Raw genomic sequence first — 19,544 nt, forward strand, 5'->3', positions numbered from 1 at the left:
TTATTTGACAGATAGAGATCACAAGTAGGCAGAGAGGCAGGCAGAGAGAGAGGGGGAGGCAGGCTCCCTGCTGAGCAGAGAGCCCGATGTGGGGCTCAATCCCAGGACCCTGAGATCATGACCTGAGCTGAAGGCAGAGGCTTAACCCACTGAGCCACACAGGTGCCCCAGGTTGCTATTATTTTAGTTATTTTATAGATGAAAAAGGGTGGCTCCAGGAGTTTAGGTAATTTACTAAACCAAGCTTAAGTTCACATAAATTAAAAAAACAAAGCCACATTTTTATATGTAAGACACCAAAGTCCCTGTTCTTTCCCTCTGTCACCCTGCTTCTCAAAAACAGGCACACATCAACAAAATAAAGAAACAAAAACAAAAACATTTGATGTAGAAAAAGCACTGGACAAGATTCAAGATCCTTTAAGATAAAAGCCCTCAACAGACTAGAAATAGAAGGAAACTACCTCCACATAATAAAAGTCATATATGAAAAGCCTACAGCAAACATAATACACAACGGTGACAGACAAAGTATTTCCTCTACAATCAGGAACAAGACAAAGATTTTTCTTTGGGAAAACATCCTAAATGCCAACCAACCAATTCATACCAACATTTGGAACATCAGTACAGCTATAAATTGGGGAACTATTTGTATCCTTATAAAGACATCTTTATAAGGGGAGGGTGAGAATATTAGAAAAAGCAAGGTTAAAATTTCCTATTCCATGATACATATGTGAGAATCTTGCTGGGAAGCTTACGTGAGTGTCACCACTTGGTGACATTCAACCTCACTGACCAAAAAGTACAAAGCATGTGCAGCTCTGCCAACTAGGAAATTACTGTAGAAAAGCAGAGACCAGGGGCAACTGGCTCAGTCAGTTAAGCATCTATCTGCCTTGAACTCAGGTCATAATGCCAGGGATGAAGCCCCACATTGGCCTCCCTGCTAAGCCAGGAGCCTGCTTCTCCCTCTCCCCCTGCTTGTTCTCTCTCTCTCTCTCTCAAATAAATAAATAAATAAAATCTTTTAAAAATAAAAGAAAAGCTGAGGCCAGGGAAGGTGAAAAACAATGTCAACTGAGAGAAAATATTTACCAAACATAAATCTGATAAAGGAATCCTATCAAAAATATACAAGAACTCTTAAAACTCAACCATAATAAAACAAGCCAATTAAAAAATGGGCAAATGATCTAAACAAACTCCTCACCAAAGAAGATATACAGATGGCAAATAAGCACATGAAAAGATGATCTACATCATATGCCATTACAGAATGGCAAATTAAAAAAAGAAAAAAAATGAGTTACCACTGCATACCTATTAGATGGCTAAAATCCCAAACACTGACAACACCACATGCTGGCAAAGATGTGGAGCAATAAGAAATCTCATTTATTGCTGGAGGAAATGCAAAAAATGGTACATCAACTATGGAAGAAAGTTTGGCAGTTTCTTACAAAAGTAAACCTACTCTCATCATACGACCCGGGAGTTGTGCTCCTCAGTATTTACCCAAAGAGCTGAAAACTTTTGTCCACACAGAAACTTGCACATGAATATTTTCATTGTGGTTACAGCGGCTTTATTCTTAATTGCCAAAAGCCGGAAGCAACCAAGATGTCCTTCAATAGGTGAATGGATACATAAACTGTGGTACGTCCATACCATGAAACATTATTCGATGATGAAGGAAAAGAGCTATACACACACACACACACACACACACACACACACACACACAAGACATGGAGGAACCTTAAAGGTATACTGAGAAGTGAAAGAAACCAATCTAAGAAAAGCTGTATATACTGTATATACTGTATGATTCCAGCCATACGACATTCTGGAAAAGGCAACACTATAGAGATAGTAAAAACAGACCTAGAGGGTCTGATGCTAAGTTAAGTAAGTCAGTTCAAGAAAAACAAATACCATATGATTTCATTCATATGTGGAAATTAAGACTCAAAACAAATGAACTACAAAAAAGAAAACGAAAAAGCAGACTCTTAAAAACAGTGAACCAACCGGTGGTTGCCATCCGGGAGGTGGATGGGGGGGTCGAGTGAAATAGATAAAGGGGATTAAGTATATTTATCTTGATGAGCACAGAGAAATGTACAAAATTGTTGAAGCATTATATCGTACACCTGAAACTAACAAAACACTGTATGTTAATTATACTTGGATTAAAAAAAATAAACAACAACAAAAAATCTATGGAGAAACAAGTAAGTAGAGCACAGGAGATTTTTATGGCAATGACACCTGTTGTGCATAATACTGTAATGGTAAATACATGCCACTATATATTTGTCAAAACCCACAGAATATATGTACAAAGAGTGATCCTAATGTAAAGTACAGACTTTAGTTAATAATAACATATCAATACTGGTTCAACAATGACAACAAATGTACCACACTAATGCAAAATGTTAGTAATAGGGTGGGGAGGGATGGATGAGGGACAATATGGGAACTCTCTGTACTTACATTTATTTTTCTATAAACCTAAAACTGCTCTAAAAAATAAAATCTATTCATTAAAAAAACACAGTATCAATACAGTGTTTTTAAGCTTTTGCCTTGCCCCAAATAATCCCCTATCTCTGAGAAGATGGAAAGTCTGGACCATATCTATACATCTTACTTATTTTGGATGGCCCTATTTCCATGGCCATAAACTAAGAGCCTGCTGTAGACACTGATATAAGAAGAAGTAATCAAACTCTCCTGGGATTTCTTTTTTTTTTTTTTTAAAGATTTTATTTATTTGACAGAGAGAGATCACAATTAGGCAGAGAGGCAGGCAGAGAGAGAGAGAGAGGAGGAAGCAGGCTCCCTGCTAAGCAGAGAGCCCGATGTGGGACTTGATCCCAGGACCCTGAGATCATGACCTGAGCCGAAGGCAGCGGCTTAACCCACTGAGCCACCCAGGCGCCCCTCTCCTGGGATTTTTAATTGGCTCTGAGAGATCTGAAATCTGAGTTCAGGATGTTGAAGTAAAATAATTCAACTTTTTTTTTTTTTACAGTTGGGGAAACTGAGGCACAGCTAAGTTATATGGTCACACAATCAGTGAATGGTAGAGCTAGGATCCAAACCCAGGAAATCTAGTTGCAAAGTTTATACTCTCAATCACTATATGAAGGATATTGTGCTTTATATTTTACTTGGGACCAAGAATACTAAGACACCTAAAGCTGATACTGACACAAATCGATAGGTTAGTTATAATGGCCAATTCTAATTCAAACTTTCTTTTAGAAAGGACAAACAGTTGGGATCTAAGAAAAAAATATGAATGCATATAAGCACTCCACAAACAGGTAACTTTATGTAGGAGAAAAGACACTGCCTTTCACCCTCTTAGCATACCCTTCGACTATACCACCAACCAGTGCAAAGTAATGTTTCGTATTCCATATTTTTAAAGACCTTTCAAAATACAACTGCCTTTAAAAATGTTTCCTCTAGAATGCCTGTGAAAAGCCTTAATTTCCGATATGCCTTTCAAGGGAATGCACCTGAAATTTTAATACATTTACTCCCAATTACTGAGTCATAATATTTTGTCATATTGTGCAATTCTTCACTTCCTCATTTCCCACTGCCAAGAAATTTTGGCATGTGTACCTGTGAGATTTGTCACAAAGTGTCTGTCATAAAGAAATCAGAATAACTTCATTTAACTACATATAAGCTATTTCATTATTTTATATGCACATGATAAGTATTTATAAATGTGATTATAGGTGTGAATTGATAATGCTGAAAAGATGCAGATGAATCAGAGACCAGAAAAGTCAATGAAAAGGGAAAAGGGAAGCATTCCCTCCCCACATGTTTCCACCCCCAAGTCCCCACTTGACTCACATCCCTGGAGTTGTTCAGCAAAGATTTACTACAATAAATATCAGAACTTTACTAACCTCAATGAAGAGATTCCTTTTTCCCCCCAAATACAGGGCGTGGTCTTTGTTTCTTGAGACTTCCTTCTGTTTCTTTCTGATCAGTTCTTTCAAAGAACATCATTCTGAATTTCACCCCTTCCTATGGATGTCAGATGACAAAATATCAAAAAGAAAGAGCGTTGCAAGACCACAATGTATTTACAAGAATCCTAAAATTGAATTTAAAAACCAGTGAATCGCAGAGTTGAGCAAGATGCTGGGCAAGTCGTGGTTCTGCAAGCGCCTGGCGCAGCAGAACCCCAACCTGCACAACGCGGAGTTGAGCAAAAACCAGTGAAATGCAGTAAGTGAAGCAGACTGTACGGTTCATGACTCCTTCGACTTCAGGCACTGACAGGGACATATAACACAATCCCTCCCTACTGAGAAGAGGGAATAATCACTCCTGTTTCCTGCTGCCTCAATTCTATTTTCTTTTTAAACAACACACCCTTCCTTGTGAATTGTTTTGTTATATAAAGATAAAAAAGCCACTATGTGGACAGATAAAGTAAATAGAAAGGATAAGAACAGTTTACTTGTAAAACATACAAATTGCCGTCTTAACTATGGTAAAACCAATGATTGCTCAATAGCCATGCCATTCCAAGTCCAGGAGATAAAATCTATCCTCTCCTCCCTAGCGTCTTTGACTATCAATACCCTTAAACTGAGAACTCTAACTTTAGGCCTTCCACAAACATACCCTGGGCAAACAATCCTACTTTTCTACATTTTCCTTCCCTAACAAAAGGGATCCTAATAATGATCTCATAAAATATCTAAGAATGAAAGTAAAGTCAATCAACCTTACAGAGGAATAATTTCAAGGACAGGCTCTGGATCCAGGTTCGCTGGCTTTTTAATAACCTGGATCCTTTACTTTCTCTCTCAGACAAGGTAGTTAACCTCTGCCCACCACGCACAGCATAAATAATTTCATATGACTATATAACATTTGAACAAATTAAGAAGATGATTAGAAAAACGTCAGGTACATAGTAAGCAAGCATTCAAATCTGTATTGTTTTCTGAATCTCTACCTTTTCTATGTGTTATGTAAGAGAGATACAGTTACTGCTCAAGTAGCTTATATTTAATTAATGATACATTAATAAATGTTAAATCTCTGTGTCAAAATAAAATGGTTTACTACTTATAAAATAATAATAGGCACCCGCTACATTCAAGCAGCTACAAATAAGATGTGCGGCCTTTCATAGCATCATTCATCAAAGACGAGGCAGTGATTTCTACAGTGAAACTTCCATAAGGAATTATCAGAAATAGTATCGATGAAGTAAGAAAAAAAAAGTAACAAACACAAGTTCCATTCTCTCCACTCTAACTTCCAATAGCTCCCATGGTTTCATTACATCTTTATTCTCAACAAATAAGTTCAGTCGTGTATAATCATCACATATTTGCTCTAACATTAGTTTTTGAAATGTTAAAAATACACTGGTATGAAATATAAAATTTCTGACCACTAATGAAAGCAACCTACATTCTTAGAGAAACTCTTTAAGCAATTTTTTAACTTACGATTTCCCAACTTTAGCCAACTGTCCAGTATGAGTATGAACTTATTTTGTTTTTTGAGAAAGGGTGAGAGAGAATCTTTTTTCTTTTTAAGATTTTTATTTATTTATTTGACAGAGATCACAAGTCGGCAGAGAGGCAGACAGAGGGGTGAGGGGAAAGCAGGCTCCCCGCCAAGCAGAGAGCCCAATGTGGGGCTCGATCCCAGGACCCTGGGACCATGACCTTAGCCGAAGGAAGAGGCTTTAACCCACTGAGCCACTCAGGTGCCCCATGGTGAGAGAGAATCTTAAGAAGGCTTCACAGTCAGTGGGGAACCCAACTCAGGCTGCCATAGAGCCTGACATAGAGGACGGGGTTCAATCTCATAACCCTGAAAGCATGACCTGAAATCAATAGTCATCTCTTGACTGAGCCACCCAGGCGCCCCATATGATTATAAACTTTACATGACTCTGTAGCACTGTTTATAATACCAAGATAGCACACTCTAATATTCATCAAGAGGGACTGATACCATATCCACACACTGGAATACCCTGGGGCTGTTTAAAAAAAAAATCACAGGGGCGCCTGGGTGGCTCAGTGGGTTAAGCCGCTGCCTTCGGCTCAGGTCATGATCTCAGGGTCCTGGGATCGAGTCCCGCATCGGGTTCTCTGCTCGGCAGGGAGTCTGCTTCCCCCTCTCTCTCTCTGCCTGCCTCTCAGTCTACTTGTGATTTCTCTCTGTCAAATAAATAAATAAAATCTTTAAAAAAAAAATCACTAACACATGAATATAGAAATATAGAGATACTGATTTGGAATAATTTCCAAGATGTTTTACCAATTGAAAAAGGCAAGGTGCAGGAACTGGGAAGTACTTACTACCATTTATGAAAGGAAAAAATATATACGTATCTTTCATCTACAATGCAGAGTATCTTTGGGAGGATATCAGTGTTGCCTTCAGGGAGAAAAACTAAATAGGTAGGGGAACCAGAAGCAATATTATTTTTCATTACAGACTGTTTCAATCCTTTTGAATTTTGTACCTGTGAAGGGCTGGTCACCTGAAAGATCAAACCATGACAAGATGCCTGGAATTTTCAGCCCTGTGTCCCATTCTCTTGAAAAGGGAGGCTGATGGGGTACCTGGGTGGCTGAGTCATTAAGCATCTGCCTTCGGTCCAGGTCGTGATCCCAGGATTCTGGGATCGAGCCCCACATGGAGCCCTGCATGGGGTTTCCTGCTCGGCAGGAAGCCTGCTTCTCCCTCTCCCACTCCCAGGACCTGCTTGTGTTCCCTCTCTCACTGTTTCTCTGTCAAATAAATAAATCTTAAAAAAAAAAAAAAAAAAAAAAAAAAGAAAGAAAGAGAAAAGGGAGGCTGAAAATGACTGATAAAGCCTATCTGATGAAGCCTCCATTAAATCCCACAAATAGAGCTCAGAGAGCTTCCAGGTTGACGGACACACCCATACTAGGAGGGTGACACACCCCAACTCCATGTGGACAGAAGTTCTTGTGCTTGGGACCCTCCCAGGCCTGCCCTATGTATCTCTTTATCTGGCTGTTCTCCCACATCCTTTATCATATCCCTTAATAAGCTGGTAAACGCTAAGTGTTCCCTTGAGTTCTGTGAGTTGCTCTTGAACCCGAGAAGGGGATCTGTGAACCTACTGTCTACAGCCAGTTGGTCAGAAGCACAGGTGATAACCAGGCTTGTAAATGATGTCTGAAGAATGGGGGTGGCAGGGGAGAGGCAGTCTTGTGGGACCTCTCCCTTAACCTGTGGGATCCCATACTAGTGTGGTATCAGAATTGAGTTGAATTGTGGGACACCCAGCTGGTGTCACAGAGAATTGCTTGTTGTGAGGACAAAACCCTACACATTTGGGGACCGGAAATGTCAGAAATGAAGTGTTCTGTGCAAGAAGTTAAGGAGACACACAAGAAACACATAGCAGGAAAGAAACACAGTAGGAGAGGACTGGGTTTTCCCCTATTTAGAAAGGAAAAGCTGAGTTTTTTTTTTTCAGAACAGTACCATGTAAAGACCTAAAATACACATATTAAAAGTCACTTCTTAGCCCATTAAAACTAAAGATGGGGGCGCCTGGGTGGCGCAGTGGGTTAGGTCTCTGCCTTCTGCTCAGGTCATGATCTCAGGGTCCTGGGATCAAGCCCCGCACTGGGCTCCCTGCTCAGCGGGGAGCCTGCTTCCCCCTCTCTCTGTCTGCCTCTCTGCCTACTTGTGATCTCTGTCTGTCAAATAAATAAAATCTTTTTTAAAAATTTAAAAACTGTAACTAAGAATAAAACAAGTTGAAACTATAAATGGTTGGAATCAATATAGGAGCCATGTATTAATCAACCCAATGTCTGTTATAAGTACACTTATCTGATCACTAACTGCTACATGTGCTCACTCAAAATATGCTTGAGGCTTAGTATATGTGCTGCCGACGCAAGCATGTGAAGGCTCTTAAATGGCTGCTCTTAAAATGAGGGGAGGGGTGCCTGGGTGGCTCAGTGGGTTAAAGCCTCTGCCTTCAGCTCAGGTCATGATCTCAGGGTCCTGGGATCAAGCCCCACATTGGGCTCTCTGCTCAGCAGGGAGGCTGCTTCCCCCTGTCTCTGTCTCTGCCTGCCTCTCTGACTACTTGTGACGTCTGTCTGTCAAATAAATAACATCTTTAAAAAAATAAAATAAGGGGGGAAAACTGTCAATTTTATTTTTCTTATTTTTTAGAATTTTTAAAAGGTTTTACTTATTTGAGAGAGAAAGAAGAGAGAGTGGGTGAGCACAAGCAAGGGGGAGAGGCAGAAGGAGAGGGAGAAGCAGATTCCTCACCAAGCAGGGAGCCCGGACGCAGGACTCCATCCCAGTACCCTGAGAACATGATCTGAAACAAAGGCAGACACTCAATTGAGCCACCCAGGCACCCCTTTTATTTTTAAGTAATCTCTACACCCAATGTGGGGCTCTAACTCACAACCCCGAGATCAAGAGTCGCATGCTCTACCAACTTGACAAAGCCAGGCGGCCCTAATTTTTTTTTTTTTTAAAGTAATCTGGATGCCTAATGTAGGTCTTGAATTCACAACCCTGAGAACGTCTGATGATTGTTTTTCAACTAGAAATCAAAACTGACGCCATTATCCCGGTTAGTAACATGAACCCCGGGAATACCCACAGGAGCAACTTCTATTAAGGGACCATGTGCATACCTCTGGTTCAAGTGCAAGCCTGTGGGTAATGAAGCTAAATGTATCCACATCAGTGTCTTTTATAGGGCATTTCTGCCATAGCTGTGGTGTCAGGAGATGTACTCTAGGCTTCTCTGGGGCTTCTCTTGCTTTCACTACAGCAGAGCAGTTGCCAAAACAGTGCCTCTGCTAAGCCAAGTGACATGCATCGTCATTTCTTTTATGACTCTTGAGACAAACGTCTAACACTCAAAAGAAAAGCCAAATTACAAAAGAAGCTTAACAAACATCAGTACTTTCTAACATTACTCACCACTGCTCCTGGCATGTGATGCCTAGAACAGGGAAGATGTGAAACAAATGTCTGAAAAACAAATGAACTTTAAAGTTGGGTGAAAAAAAAAAGTCCTTTGACTTATGCCTTAAAGAAATATTTTAATTCATCATCCCTTACTTTTGGACTTTCCAAAGTAGGTAAAAATTAGATAGTACTTGTCCCCATTTTATAGTTGTACAGCTATGGAAAATAATGAAGACACCAATAAAACATCACTGCCTAACTATGAGAAATAATTTGAACAGAAGTTACTGTAAACCTAAAATCATTTTTTAAAGAAAAAACTTTATTTTTAGTTTAAAACTGTGGATGTACCTTTCATGGATTTAATAAAATAGTATCTACCCTATTGGCATACACATTACAAAAGATGATGGAGACTTCTCCTCTGTTCTTTGGTTTTCTCCTTTATTTTCTGTGTCAGCTATGAGCTTACACGGGACAGCATTTCACACTATACCATAGTATCATTTATATCACATAACCGACCTTCAGTTCTGTTGGCCAAGATTAGTCGATCTGAGATCATTACTCCATATCGGAAAAGCTGGAAGCAGTGATTTTTTAAAAAAATATTTTTAGTTATTTATTTAACAGAGTGATCACAAGTGGCAGAGAGGCAGGCAGAGAGAAAGGGGGAAGCAGGCTCTCCGCTGAGCAGAGAGCCCGATGTGGGGCTCGATCCCAGGACCCTGAGATCATGACCTGGGCCAAAGGCAGAGGCTTTAACTCAGTGAGCCATCCAAGTGCCCCGGAAGCAGTGATTTTTAAATAGATTCTTAAGTTTGAACTTACACTGATAATTCTCTTACCAAACCACATTTGAGAGACAAACAATGATTAATAATCTTAGCACCTCCAAGGTGACACATCTTCCCATCACACATTCAGTTATATCTTGCTAACTACAACTCTTATGCCTATCAATCAAAATTTCTTTTATTATATACTTCTGGAACAGTTTTTGTGGCAATTCCCTATCGCAACTGCCAGTAAACATTTTGGACTCCACAAACAATATGCTTTGTTTCATCTGTAAAGAACATAATAGTACCTCCTTAATCTTGGCTACCTTTGTTCCTACTTAATGTGTAGATTTTTAGTTGTTGAATTTTGCATTAGTTGGCTTTATATTCTTTGTCTCAAAGACCAGCTTAAAGGGACCCTGATCCAAACTGCAGGCAGCTCCTCGATTTTACCCTCATCTTTATCACCTGTAAATATTTACTGAGTGCCTACTATGTAATCAATCTGTACACATAAGGGACTAAGCAACAAGAAAGAATAGTAACTGCTCCACTTTAAAATGAGCATTCAGGGGTGCCTGGGTGGTTTAGTCGGTTAAGCCCCTGCCTTTGGCTCAGGTCACGATTGCAGGGTCCTGGGATCGAGCCCCGCATCAGACTGTCTGCTCAGTGGGGAGCCTGCTTGCTCTCCTCTCTCTCTCTCTCTGCCTGTCTCTCTGCCTACTTGTCATCTCTGTCAAATAAATAAATAAAATCTTTTAAAATAAAAAAAAATGAGCATTCATAGTCTGTTGAAGAAAAAGTTCATAACCTTTATGGAGGGAAATTTAGCAGCCTTTACTAAAATTAAACTCTGCATCCCCTAACATACAAAGTTTACAAAAGACTAGGCCAAATACATCATGTAACATGGATGCTATTTTTCATTGTTTTTAATAGAACCACCCTAAGATAATATTAATGCTGGTCAACAGGTGAGCAATTAATAAGATACATTTATGAAAATAATACTTTGTGGTTATTCAAAAGAATAAGGTAGATCTAGAGGTACTAAGTTGGAAAGTAGTCTATTACACTTCAGTTTTAAAAATAGGTTCAAAATAGTTTTATCAACAAATGGTTCCGGATATCCACATGCAAAAAGGATGAATTTGGACCCCTACCTCACAGCATACACAAAATGAATCAAAGACCTAAATATAAGGCTTAAAAACCTTAGAAAAACACATCTGACCAAATTTTATAAACCTGGATTAGGCAATGATTGCTTAGGTGCAACACCAAAAACAAAAGAGATAAAAAGAAAAACTAATAAATTGGACTATATCAAAATAAAATACATCTGCACTTCAAAAGGCACCATCGAAAAAGTGCAAAGGCAACCTACCAACAGAGACAGTATCTATAAATCATTTCTCTGATAGGGAATTGTACCAGAAGACTTATAAAGAACTTATAAAGAACTCTTACAACTAAGTAATAAAATGGCAACCCAAAACAATTACAATGCAAAGAAAATGAATGGATATTTCTCTAAAAATATAGGAATAATCAATAAGCATATAACAAAGCTCAATTATTCATCATTAAGGGAATGCAAATCAAAAGCACAGTGAGATGCTATTTCACATCACATTCACATTGAGACTATGATCAAAAAGACAGACAATAACAAGTAATGGCGAGGAGGTAGAGAAAGGAAGCCCAGCACCTGGCTGCAGGGAATGTAAAATGTTGCAGCCATTTTGGAAACAAGCCTGCTGTTCCTCAAGTTGTAAGATACAAGAGTGACCATATGACCCAGTAACTCCACTTAGGTATATATGCAAAAGAAATGAAAATATATGTGCACACAAAGACCTGGATACCAATGTCCGCAGCAGCATTATTAAAAATAGCCAAAAAGTGGAACAACTTAGCATGCTAACCTGCACCACTGACCACACACACTCCAGCAGTCAGCAGTCTGGAACTGCACTACTATGGTATTTCAACAAGTCTGCCAAGAATCTTTTCAGTCAGGATGCCCATTCATTTGGTATTTTTAGGTAGCAGAATTTCTAAGCCAGTGAGTGGATTCTGAAGAAACCCATGAGAGAAGTTGGTTAGTTGTATATAGTGAAAAGGAGTCATCAGGTTTCACCGTCTGGACTGATTCTGGTGTCATAAGTGGGCAATAGCTATTACTAAAGTAATTTCCTCTTAAGTCAACTGACAAACAGAGTTACTTTGTCCCAGTCCCAAATGTCAGTCCTAGAAGGCTATGTTTTCACATGCACTGAGATGCCAAGAACACCTCTGGCTAGCTCAGAACGCTGCTCCTGGGAAAAGGCATAGGAAGATCAAATTAGAACTGCCAGAAAAGACTCCTTTGAAACCTATCCTTCTTCATCTGAGGACAAATGTTAGTATTCTAGGCTCAGCCCTTTTCTACTTGAATGACTGCCACAATCTGCAACTAACTTAATTGAAGCCAGGGAATGAAAATCCATTTCCCAAGAGGTCCATTTAGTGGGTCTATTTCTTTTCTTCAGAATGAAGGAGAAATTGTTTGCGGGGAGAGAGGCAATGAGAAGGAAAAGTTGGTAACTGATTGAATCATTCATTTGGCCCCAAATAATGCAGCAAGAAAAATTAGAGTGAAACCCTCTTCATTTGCATGTTCCACAGAGTAAAAGCAAAAACATCCTTTTGAATGAACCAAACAGAAAGGTTATTTTAAATGTATAATTTGAGTCAGAAGTCAAAGAATTCATTTCTTCTGGATGTAAAATGAATGTTACTCAGAATCTAAGTTCATTCTGCCTTTTGCCTGATTCTCCTTTCCTCAGGGTTACATTTCTCTCTTCAGGAATATTTCTTACTTTCCTTCTAGTTCTTGGATAAAGATGAAAGTGCATTTGTTTGCCTAACAATACCAAGGAAATATTTCCACTCCCTTTCCATTGGATGAAATTAATACTTCACTAAAATGTCTGATTTCTTCAACTGCTCATGCTAAAAACAATTAGAATGTAATCAGTACCCACTGTCATCATTTATTTGTAAAAATGGCATCCAGAATATTTGGAATAGATATTTTGATAATACATGATCAGGGGGTGGGGGGCAGAAGTGGAGACTAGAAATCAAAAGCCTGGATTTTACTTCTGAATTTTACTTTTGACTGCATCACTTACTTGTCATGTAGCCTTAGGTATATCATATCCTTTCTCATTCTTAACTTCCCCATCTATAACATGAAGATCACAATACCAGCCCTGCTTTCTTCGGATGTATGAAGCTCAAGAGAGATCAAATTAGTGACATGCTGAGGGCAGCAAAGGATACTCAAACGTAAGCCTTATTACCGAACATTTTATCTTGACAGATATTCCCTTTTCTTTTTTTTAAAGATGTATGTATGTATTTATTTGACAGAGAGAAAGAGAGAGAGACAGATCACAAGTGGGCAGAGAGGCAGGCGGGGTGGGGGGGGTGGGGAAACAGGCTCCCCTCGGAGCAGAGAGCCCAACATGGGTCTCGATCCCAGGACCCTGAGATCATGACCTGAGCTGAAGGCAGAGGCCCAAGCCACTGACCCACCCAGGCGCCCCTCAGATTTTGCCTTTCATTTTTTTTTTTTTTAGATTTTCCCTTTTAAAACAGCACACTTAAGACCTTTACTCAGCCAAAAATAAATAAATAAACAAACTCCTCTCTACCTTATCTATAGTTCATATGGCATTGCCATAACAAAATTATACTGTTCCTTTTTTTTTTTTTTTTAAGATTTTTATTTATTTATTTGACAGAGAGAAACAGAGCGAGAGAGGGAACACAAGCAGGGGGAGTGGGAGAGGGAGAACCAGCACCCCCCTCTACCCACTGAGTAGGGAGCCCGATGCGGGGCTCAATCCCAGGACCCCGGGATCATGACATGAGCCAAAGGCAGACGCTAATGACTGAGTCACCCAGGCCCCCTACACTGTTTCAATAGTGAAACAAGTCAATTATCTATCAAATTGGTTGCATTCTAGAGGCACCTGGGTGGCTCAGTGGGTTAAGGTTCTGGTCATGATCTCAGGGTCCTGAGATGGAGCCCTCCAAGGGGCTCCCTGCTCAGCAGGAGCCTGCTTCCACCCCCTGCCCTCTGCCTGCCTCTCTGCCTACTTGTGATCTCTGTCTGTCAAATAAATAAACAAAATCTTAAAAGAAAAATTGGTTGCATTCTAAAACCTAAAATCAAAGGCAAACTACAGATGTACTGAAGTTTTTTCCTGAAACACTGAATACCAAGATTTATTCTTCTAGGAGTCTGTCTGAAAAATAATACTTGTTTTCTTCTTACGGTCTTATTTTCTATACTTTAATTACCACAGGAAAAATTTTCCAGGAACTATAGTTTGTATTCTAAAAACACCTCGTCAATGATGAAAGTAGACAGTAGGGTTAAAAGTGTTCTATTTTACCCTAAAATTTAAAATCATCAACTTTAGGAGGGGGAAAGAAAAATTTATAGATTATTTAACACAATATCTTTGGAAGGTCCCCTAGGATGTCCATCAATGAATGAACAAGGTGAACGGAGACAGCAAGACATATTTTTCACTGAATATTATTTTGTATCTTTTGAAATTTGAGCCATGCATTATTTTAAAATATATATGTCATTTTATAAATTTGTTATAAATCTCTGAGGGAATCCAAAGAAGCCCTCATTTTCCAGAGGAGAAAACTAAAGCCAAAAAAGTAGAGGAGCTGGGGCACCTGGGTGGCTCAGTGGGTTAAAGCCTCTGCCTTCGGCTCAGGTCATGATCCCGGGGTCCTGGGATCGAGCCCCGCATTGGGCTCTCTGCCCAGCAGGGAGGCTGCTTCCTCCTGTCTCTCTCTCTCTCTCTCTGCCTGCCTCTGCCTACTTGTGATCTCTATCTGTCAAATAAATAATAAATAATATCTTTAAAAAAAAAAGTATATGAGCTGCTCAAAGCACACTGCCAGAGAGTAAAAAAGCTGGGACCAGAACTCAAGAACTCAGTAGAAGTTTCCAGTGTCTCCCACAATGCCATGTGGTAAAACAGCAAATGCCATCTTATAAACAATAAAAGTATTACTGTAACCCTCTTCAGAACCATGGTCTTCCAGGGGTTCTGTGACTCACATGACACAGTACTCGTCATTTATGTTTTTGCAGAAGTTCTAAGGCAGCGAGACAGAGATGGCAAACCTCATTATCAAGCCCTCATGACAGGTATTAAAATGAGTAAATAAAGACAGCACATCAATCAGCATGTGGCCATGGCGTCTTCCTCAAGCAGGCCAGGAAAATTTTGCAGCCTTCATTACTTCTGACAGTAAGGACATCTGATGAGGCAGAATAAATTTAGCAGAACAAAGGGCTTATTTCTAGTGAATGGATTTGGAGGAGATAAAGCAAAAGCAGAGCACAGGAAATTCTAGTTTGAAAGAAGCCATAATAATTCCACTCTTCTCAAACAGGAGAACGAAAGGAATGATCAAGGCCCCTTCTTGTCCCAAAGTCCTCAAATACAGAGAAGCAAGGCAACTTCAACTCTGCCTCCGAGTAATTCAAGCATATATTTCCCCTTAGTAACAACAAATGTTAGCATCTTCTTTCAATGGGCACAGATGCAGGAAAAACAGCAGAGTTTCCACAGGAAAGAATAAGCGAAGTCAGAAATGAAAACTATTCCAAAAAATGTCTGAGTCTGTCTGCTTGGAACAGAAGGGTCTCAGAAAAAATAAAATTTACTGCAGAGGATTAGTCTCTCCTTTCTAGGTCTGCATTTGGAGAAATACATGCAAGTCTGATGTTATTAGGAGCTTTTAATATCTGCCAAACATATTGCAGTCATGGATTAGTTATTCTGATTATATTTAAGCACTGGGTAAGTCTATTTGCCAACAATTAGTTGACCTGATGGACCATTCAAAAAAGAGAAAGGAGCACACCTGGCTGGTGCAGAAGGTAAAGTGGCTGACCCTTGGATTTTGGCTCAGGTCACGTAGTCTCAGTCCAGGGATCCAACTCAGTGGGAAGTCTACTTCAGGATTCTCTCCCTCTGCCCCTCCCCGTGCTCACTCACTCTCGCGTGCACATACACTCTCTAAAATAAATAAATCTTCAAAAAGAGAGAACGTGAGAGAGGATAACAAGCCTGGACAATACATAAGCTCCAGCTACTATGCCTGTTTTTATTCCTAATGAGAAAGCATGGATAAACCACAGGCTAGAACATTCTTAGTCAACTGGGTCACAAGGTCACATCACATGGAGAAATCTCTCACCATACCTTCAATTCTCTATCGGGGACAAAGGCCAGAGAAAGCTCAAGTTCTAGCACTAGCCAGGCATGGTCATCTCCAGGGAATCTATAATACAAAATGCCTCGCTTCAACAAAGGTCCTGAGAGTGATGTTTCAAATTCCATCCCCAATTTTCACCCACTATTTCAGAAATAGGAAAAATAATTGAAGCTTGTTAGTAATTTTTCCACTTCATTGAAATCTTCCTCATGGTAAACAATCAAAGGAAACATGGTAAAATTTAAAGGAAAAAAAATCACAGGAAACTTAAAAGTCAGATATTATACTTCACATCGAAAGGTATTAATACCAAAAACTGTATCAATGTATTTCACCAAAAACATTAAACACGTAACCTGAAGCCAAAATAGAAGAGACATTTCCACTCCTCAGCAACAACTGAGTTAAACAGTCATAGAAACGGCACTTAATATTACCTAGGGCAGTAGAAACATTAAGTGACTCACGCTTTCCTTTGATGTTAAAGAAAAAGAGGGGAAGACTTTAAAACCATCCCTTTAAACTTCAGATCCAATAGATTAAAAGCCACTTTGCCTCCTGGTCTCAGTTTCAAAGTCAATTCCTCACCCCAACCTCCAAAATCACGAGTCATATATCAAATACCTGGTACCCAAGAAATTTATTGCCATAATTTCATTCAATTAATTTACTGAATGACCACACTGAACATACACCATCTGAATTCAACAAAGACGCTGAATTTTACCTTCGTCTTCCTAGCATTTCCATGGTTATACTGGTAAACATGGGTTATTTTCTCTCAATTTGAGAAAATGGAAGTGCAGAGAACAAATATTTCAGATAGCAGCTATCACATAAATAAAATGTGATGAAAGGGGAAAACAGGGGTTCTCTATGCCCAACACCTCCTTGTGACGTTTTTAAATTGTTTAGAATCGTCTAAATATCTACTATCTAAATATCAGACTAAATCCTTACATGCTACATCTTTATTTGCCATGGTAATGGCATAAAAAGCGGGGAATACTGTTGGCGTGTATGAGTTCAATTCTCCGACAATGCCGAAGTTTGAAGCCAATGAATTCATGCCGCTCCCCCTTAACTTTCCATTAACCTAGCTAACAAGAAATTGACAGACTGAGATTTCGGATTGTTTTATTTCCCAGATTCTCCCTCTGGCGGAGGCAGGAAAGAGGGGCGCAAACAAGGGGTATGGTACACTGCAAATAAGACGAACAATCCTAAATAAAAGACAATTACTATGAAGCAGATAGAAGCGAAAGATTAGTTTCGCACTTTCAGCCCTCGGACTCCGTTCCAGAATTCAGCACCGCCTGCCAAAAGCAATGGCATTAGAGCAAGTGATTAAATACCACCCACAACCTTCCGCCTCAACACCCCCGGGAAGGACTTCATCCACCTCAGTTATGATCCTGCCGGGCAGTGCGTGAGGAGCACGGCTAACGCATTTTGAGTAAGCGAGGCCCACAGAGAGCAAGACGAGCTCATAACGAGCTCATAACGAAAACGCCAAGAGTTTCCCAAGCAGGGACCTGAACACAAAGTCCCCGCTCTCGGTGCGGGCTGCAGAGCCTCTGCCTCCTACCGCTCACCGGAAAAAAGGGATCCCTCCACCGCGAAGCGGGGGGCCCAAAACTCGCCTCCCGCCGCCAAATCCGTCCCTCCCTCCCCGACGCGAGACCACCACCCTCTCTTCGGAGCTCCCAGAGAGGACCGTCATGGTCTCACTCAGTCCTTCCGCCCCGCTCGAGACGAGACCAGCCACCACCCCTCTCGGACCTGTCCCCGCGGGGTCCGAGCCGGCAGCGCGACGCCTCCATCCCCGCGGCTCAGGAAGTGGCAACCAAGTCCAGAACCCCCGACGCCCCTGCTAGGGTGGCAAGCCTGGCAGGAAGCCGGGCCCCGCCCCCTGGCAACCGCACCCCGCACTGTTGCCTCTGCCTATTGGTCCTCGTGCGCACCGCTCGTATCTCATTGGCTATTGCTGCCGCCCGGCGATGCGGGAGGGTTTCTAGGGGGCGGAGGCGCCGGGAGTTAAAGGCGCCTGCGCTCGAACTCTGGTGACGCGCTGGGTAAAGCTGGGTTCCCCGAGCGCTTCTCCCGGATGGGGTGGAGGGCGGAGGGATGTGTCCGCGTCAGTCGCGGTGGCTCCCAGCGGGGTGGAAGTCAGTTTGTCGGAGGAGCGGCCCATCCCCCTAACCGCCACCCACTGAGCGGCCTCCGCGAGTCGCCGCCGTTTGTACCCACAGACCACCCACAGCGCTCTCTGGAAGTCTGTAACGTTAGAACTCACTCATAGACCTTTGCCGGCGCCCTCAGTCCGGGCCCTCCCGACACCAGAGCCTTCCGGGAAGCACACTTGCACCCTCTACAGCAGTCATTGCCGTTGAATGCATCTTTCATAGTTATCTGGTGTCGCATTCCAACTGCACAAAATTCCTTCCGCCTTCCCTACTCCAGCCCAAGCCTTTACAGCATTGCTGGATCAATTCTACAGATTTTAAGAACCTTTCCCGTTTACCTCTCTGTGGATGATCTTCAAACATCCATATCCCACGAGATTCCCTATCCAAATATGTACTCTCATTTCCAATAAATCTGGTCGCCACTTCCTTTCTCACCACCAACGTACGTATTATTGTAAGCCCTACAAAACACCCTGGCACAAGTTACTGCATGTTGTCTTTATAGCATTCGGAGGTCAGCTGTTTCCACAGTGGTTTGCCTTTCTAAGAGGCACAGAAGTTGGCACAAGCTGGGAGAGCAGAGCATCCCTTTGATGTGTCAGCCTCCGCTCTCTGGGGGACCCTAAACACAGTTGATTATGGGGGCTTCAGAGTCCCATCTGTGAAATAAACAGAATAATCCCTGCTTGTTTAGCTCGGCTAAACCAGACAGAGTAGATGCTTAAAACTGAACAGATGCAGTTGAAAGAGATGTTATCTGTATTGGTGAAAGGGCAACGGACTGGGTGGACGGACTGGGTGGACGTGCTCTAGTCACAGTAAGTAGTCTTCTCTGAGAAGTTTCCATATTTAATTACATACATTTCAAGAAATCATTTTCCCATCCTATTTGATATCTACAGATTAGTTTGGATGAAAATAAAAAAAACAAAATACGGCAAACCTAAGCAACTTATCTACATCCCCTTTATGACCCCTGACCCCATTGTATTCAGTTAGGGCTTGCTGCCTTTCCTCACCTTGGCCTTTGAGCAGAGGAGCAAGGTTGCAGAGGGGACAGCTCAGCTACAAAGTTGCAGAGTTTGCTTTAATGTTTCCCTACCCATCATATCATAAAGGAAGCTGCTGCTGAGCCTGACACAGAGATTGTACTCAAAAATGTGGAATGAATTAGTTTGAATGAGGTGATTAGAGGATTAATTAGTCGTTTTTAAAAAACAATGAAGACAGACCTTTTGTGGAGAAGGCAATATTGCTGAGTGATTGG

The 19,544-nt window shown here is 41.0% G+C and overlaps 1 protein-coding gene across 7 annotated transcripts in view; it reads right to left on the reverse strand.

Moving 5' to 3' along the window:
* TULP3 (TUB like protein 3) overlaps positions 1-18,509 on the reverse strand; it is a 66,530-nt gene extending 48,021 nt beyond the window's left edge. For 3 of the 7 annotated variants that reach the window (XR_014313636.1, XR_014313637.1, XM_082738098.1), the window contains exon 1: positions 18,385-18,509. Coding sequence is in view for 2 of the 7 variants with exons in the window: in XM_082738098.1 (XP_082594224.1) it covers positions 18,385-18,494 (110 nt within the window). In the remaining 5 variants the exon portion in view is untranslated. Of the gene's footprint in view, positions 1-3,944; positions 4,066-15,734; positions 15,905-16,075; positions 16,098-17,870; positions 18,031-18,384 lie in introns of those variants that run through there. The other 4 variants (XM_082738100.1, XM_082738101.1, XM_082738099.1 and 1 more) reach the window with 4 other exon arrangements.
* Between the last annotated feature and the right edge of the window lie 1,035 nt (positions 18,510-19,544).

The sequence above is a fragment of the Mustela nivalis genome (genome assembly GCF_964662115.1).
Source record: "Mustela nivalis genome assembly, chromosome: 7".
Taxonomy (NCBI): domain Eukaryota; kingdom Metazoa; phylum Chordata; class Mammalia; order Carnivora; family Mustelidae; genus Mustela; species Mustela nivalis.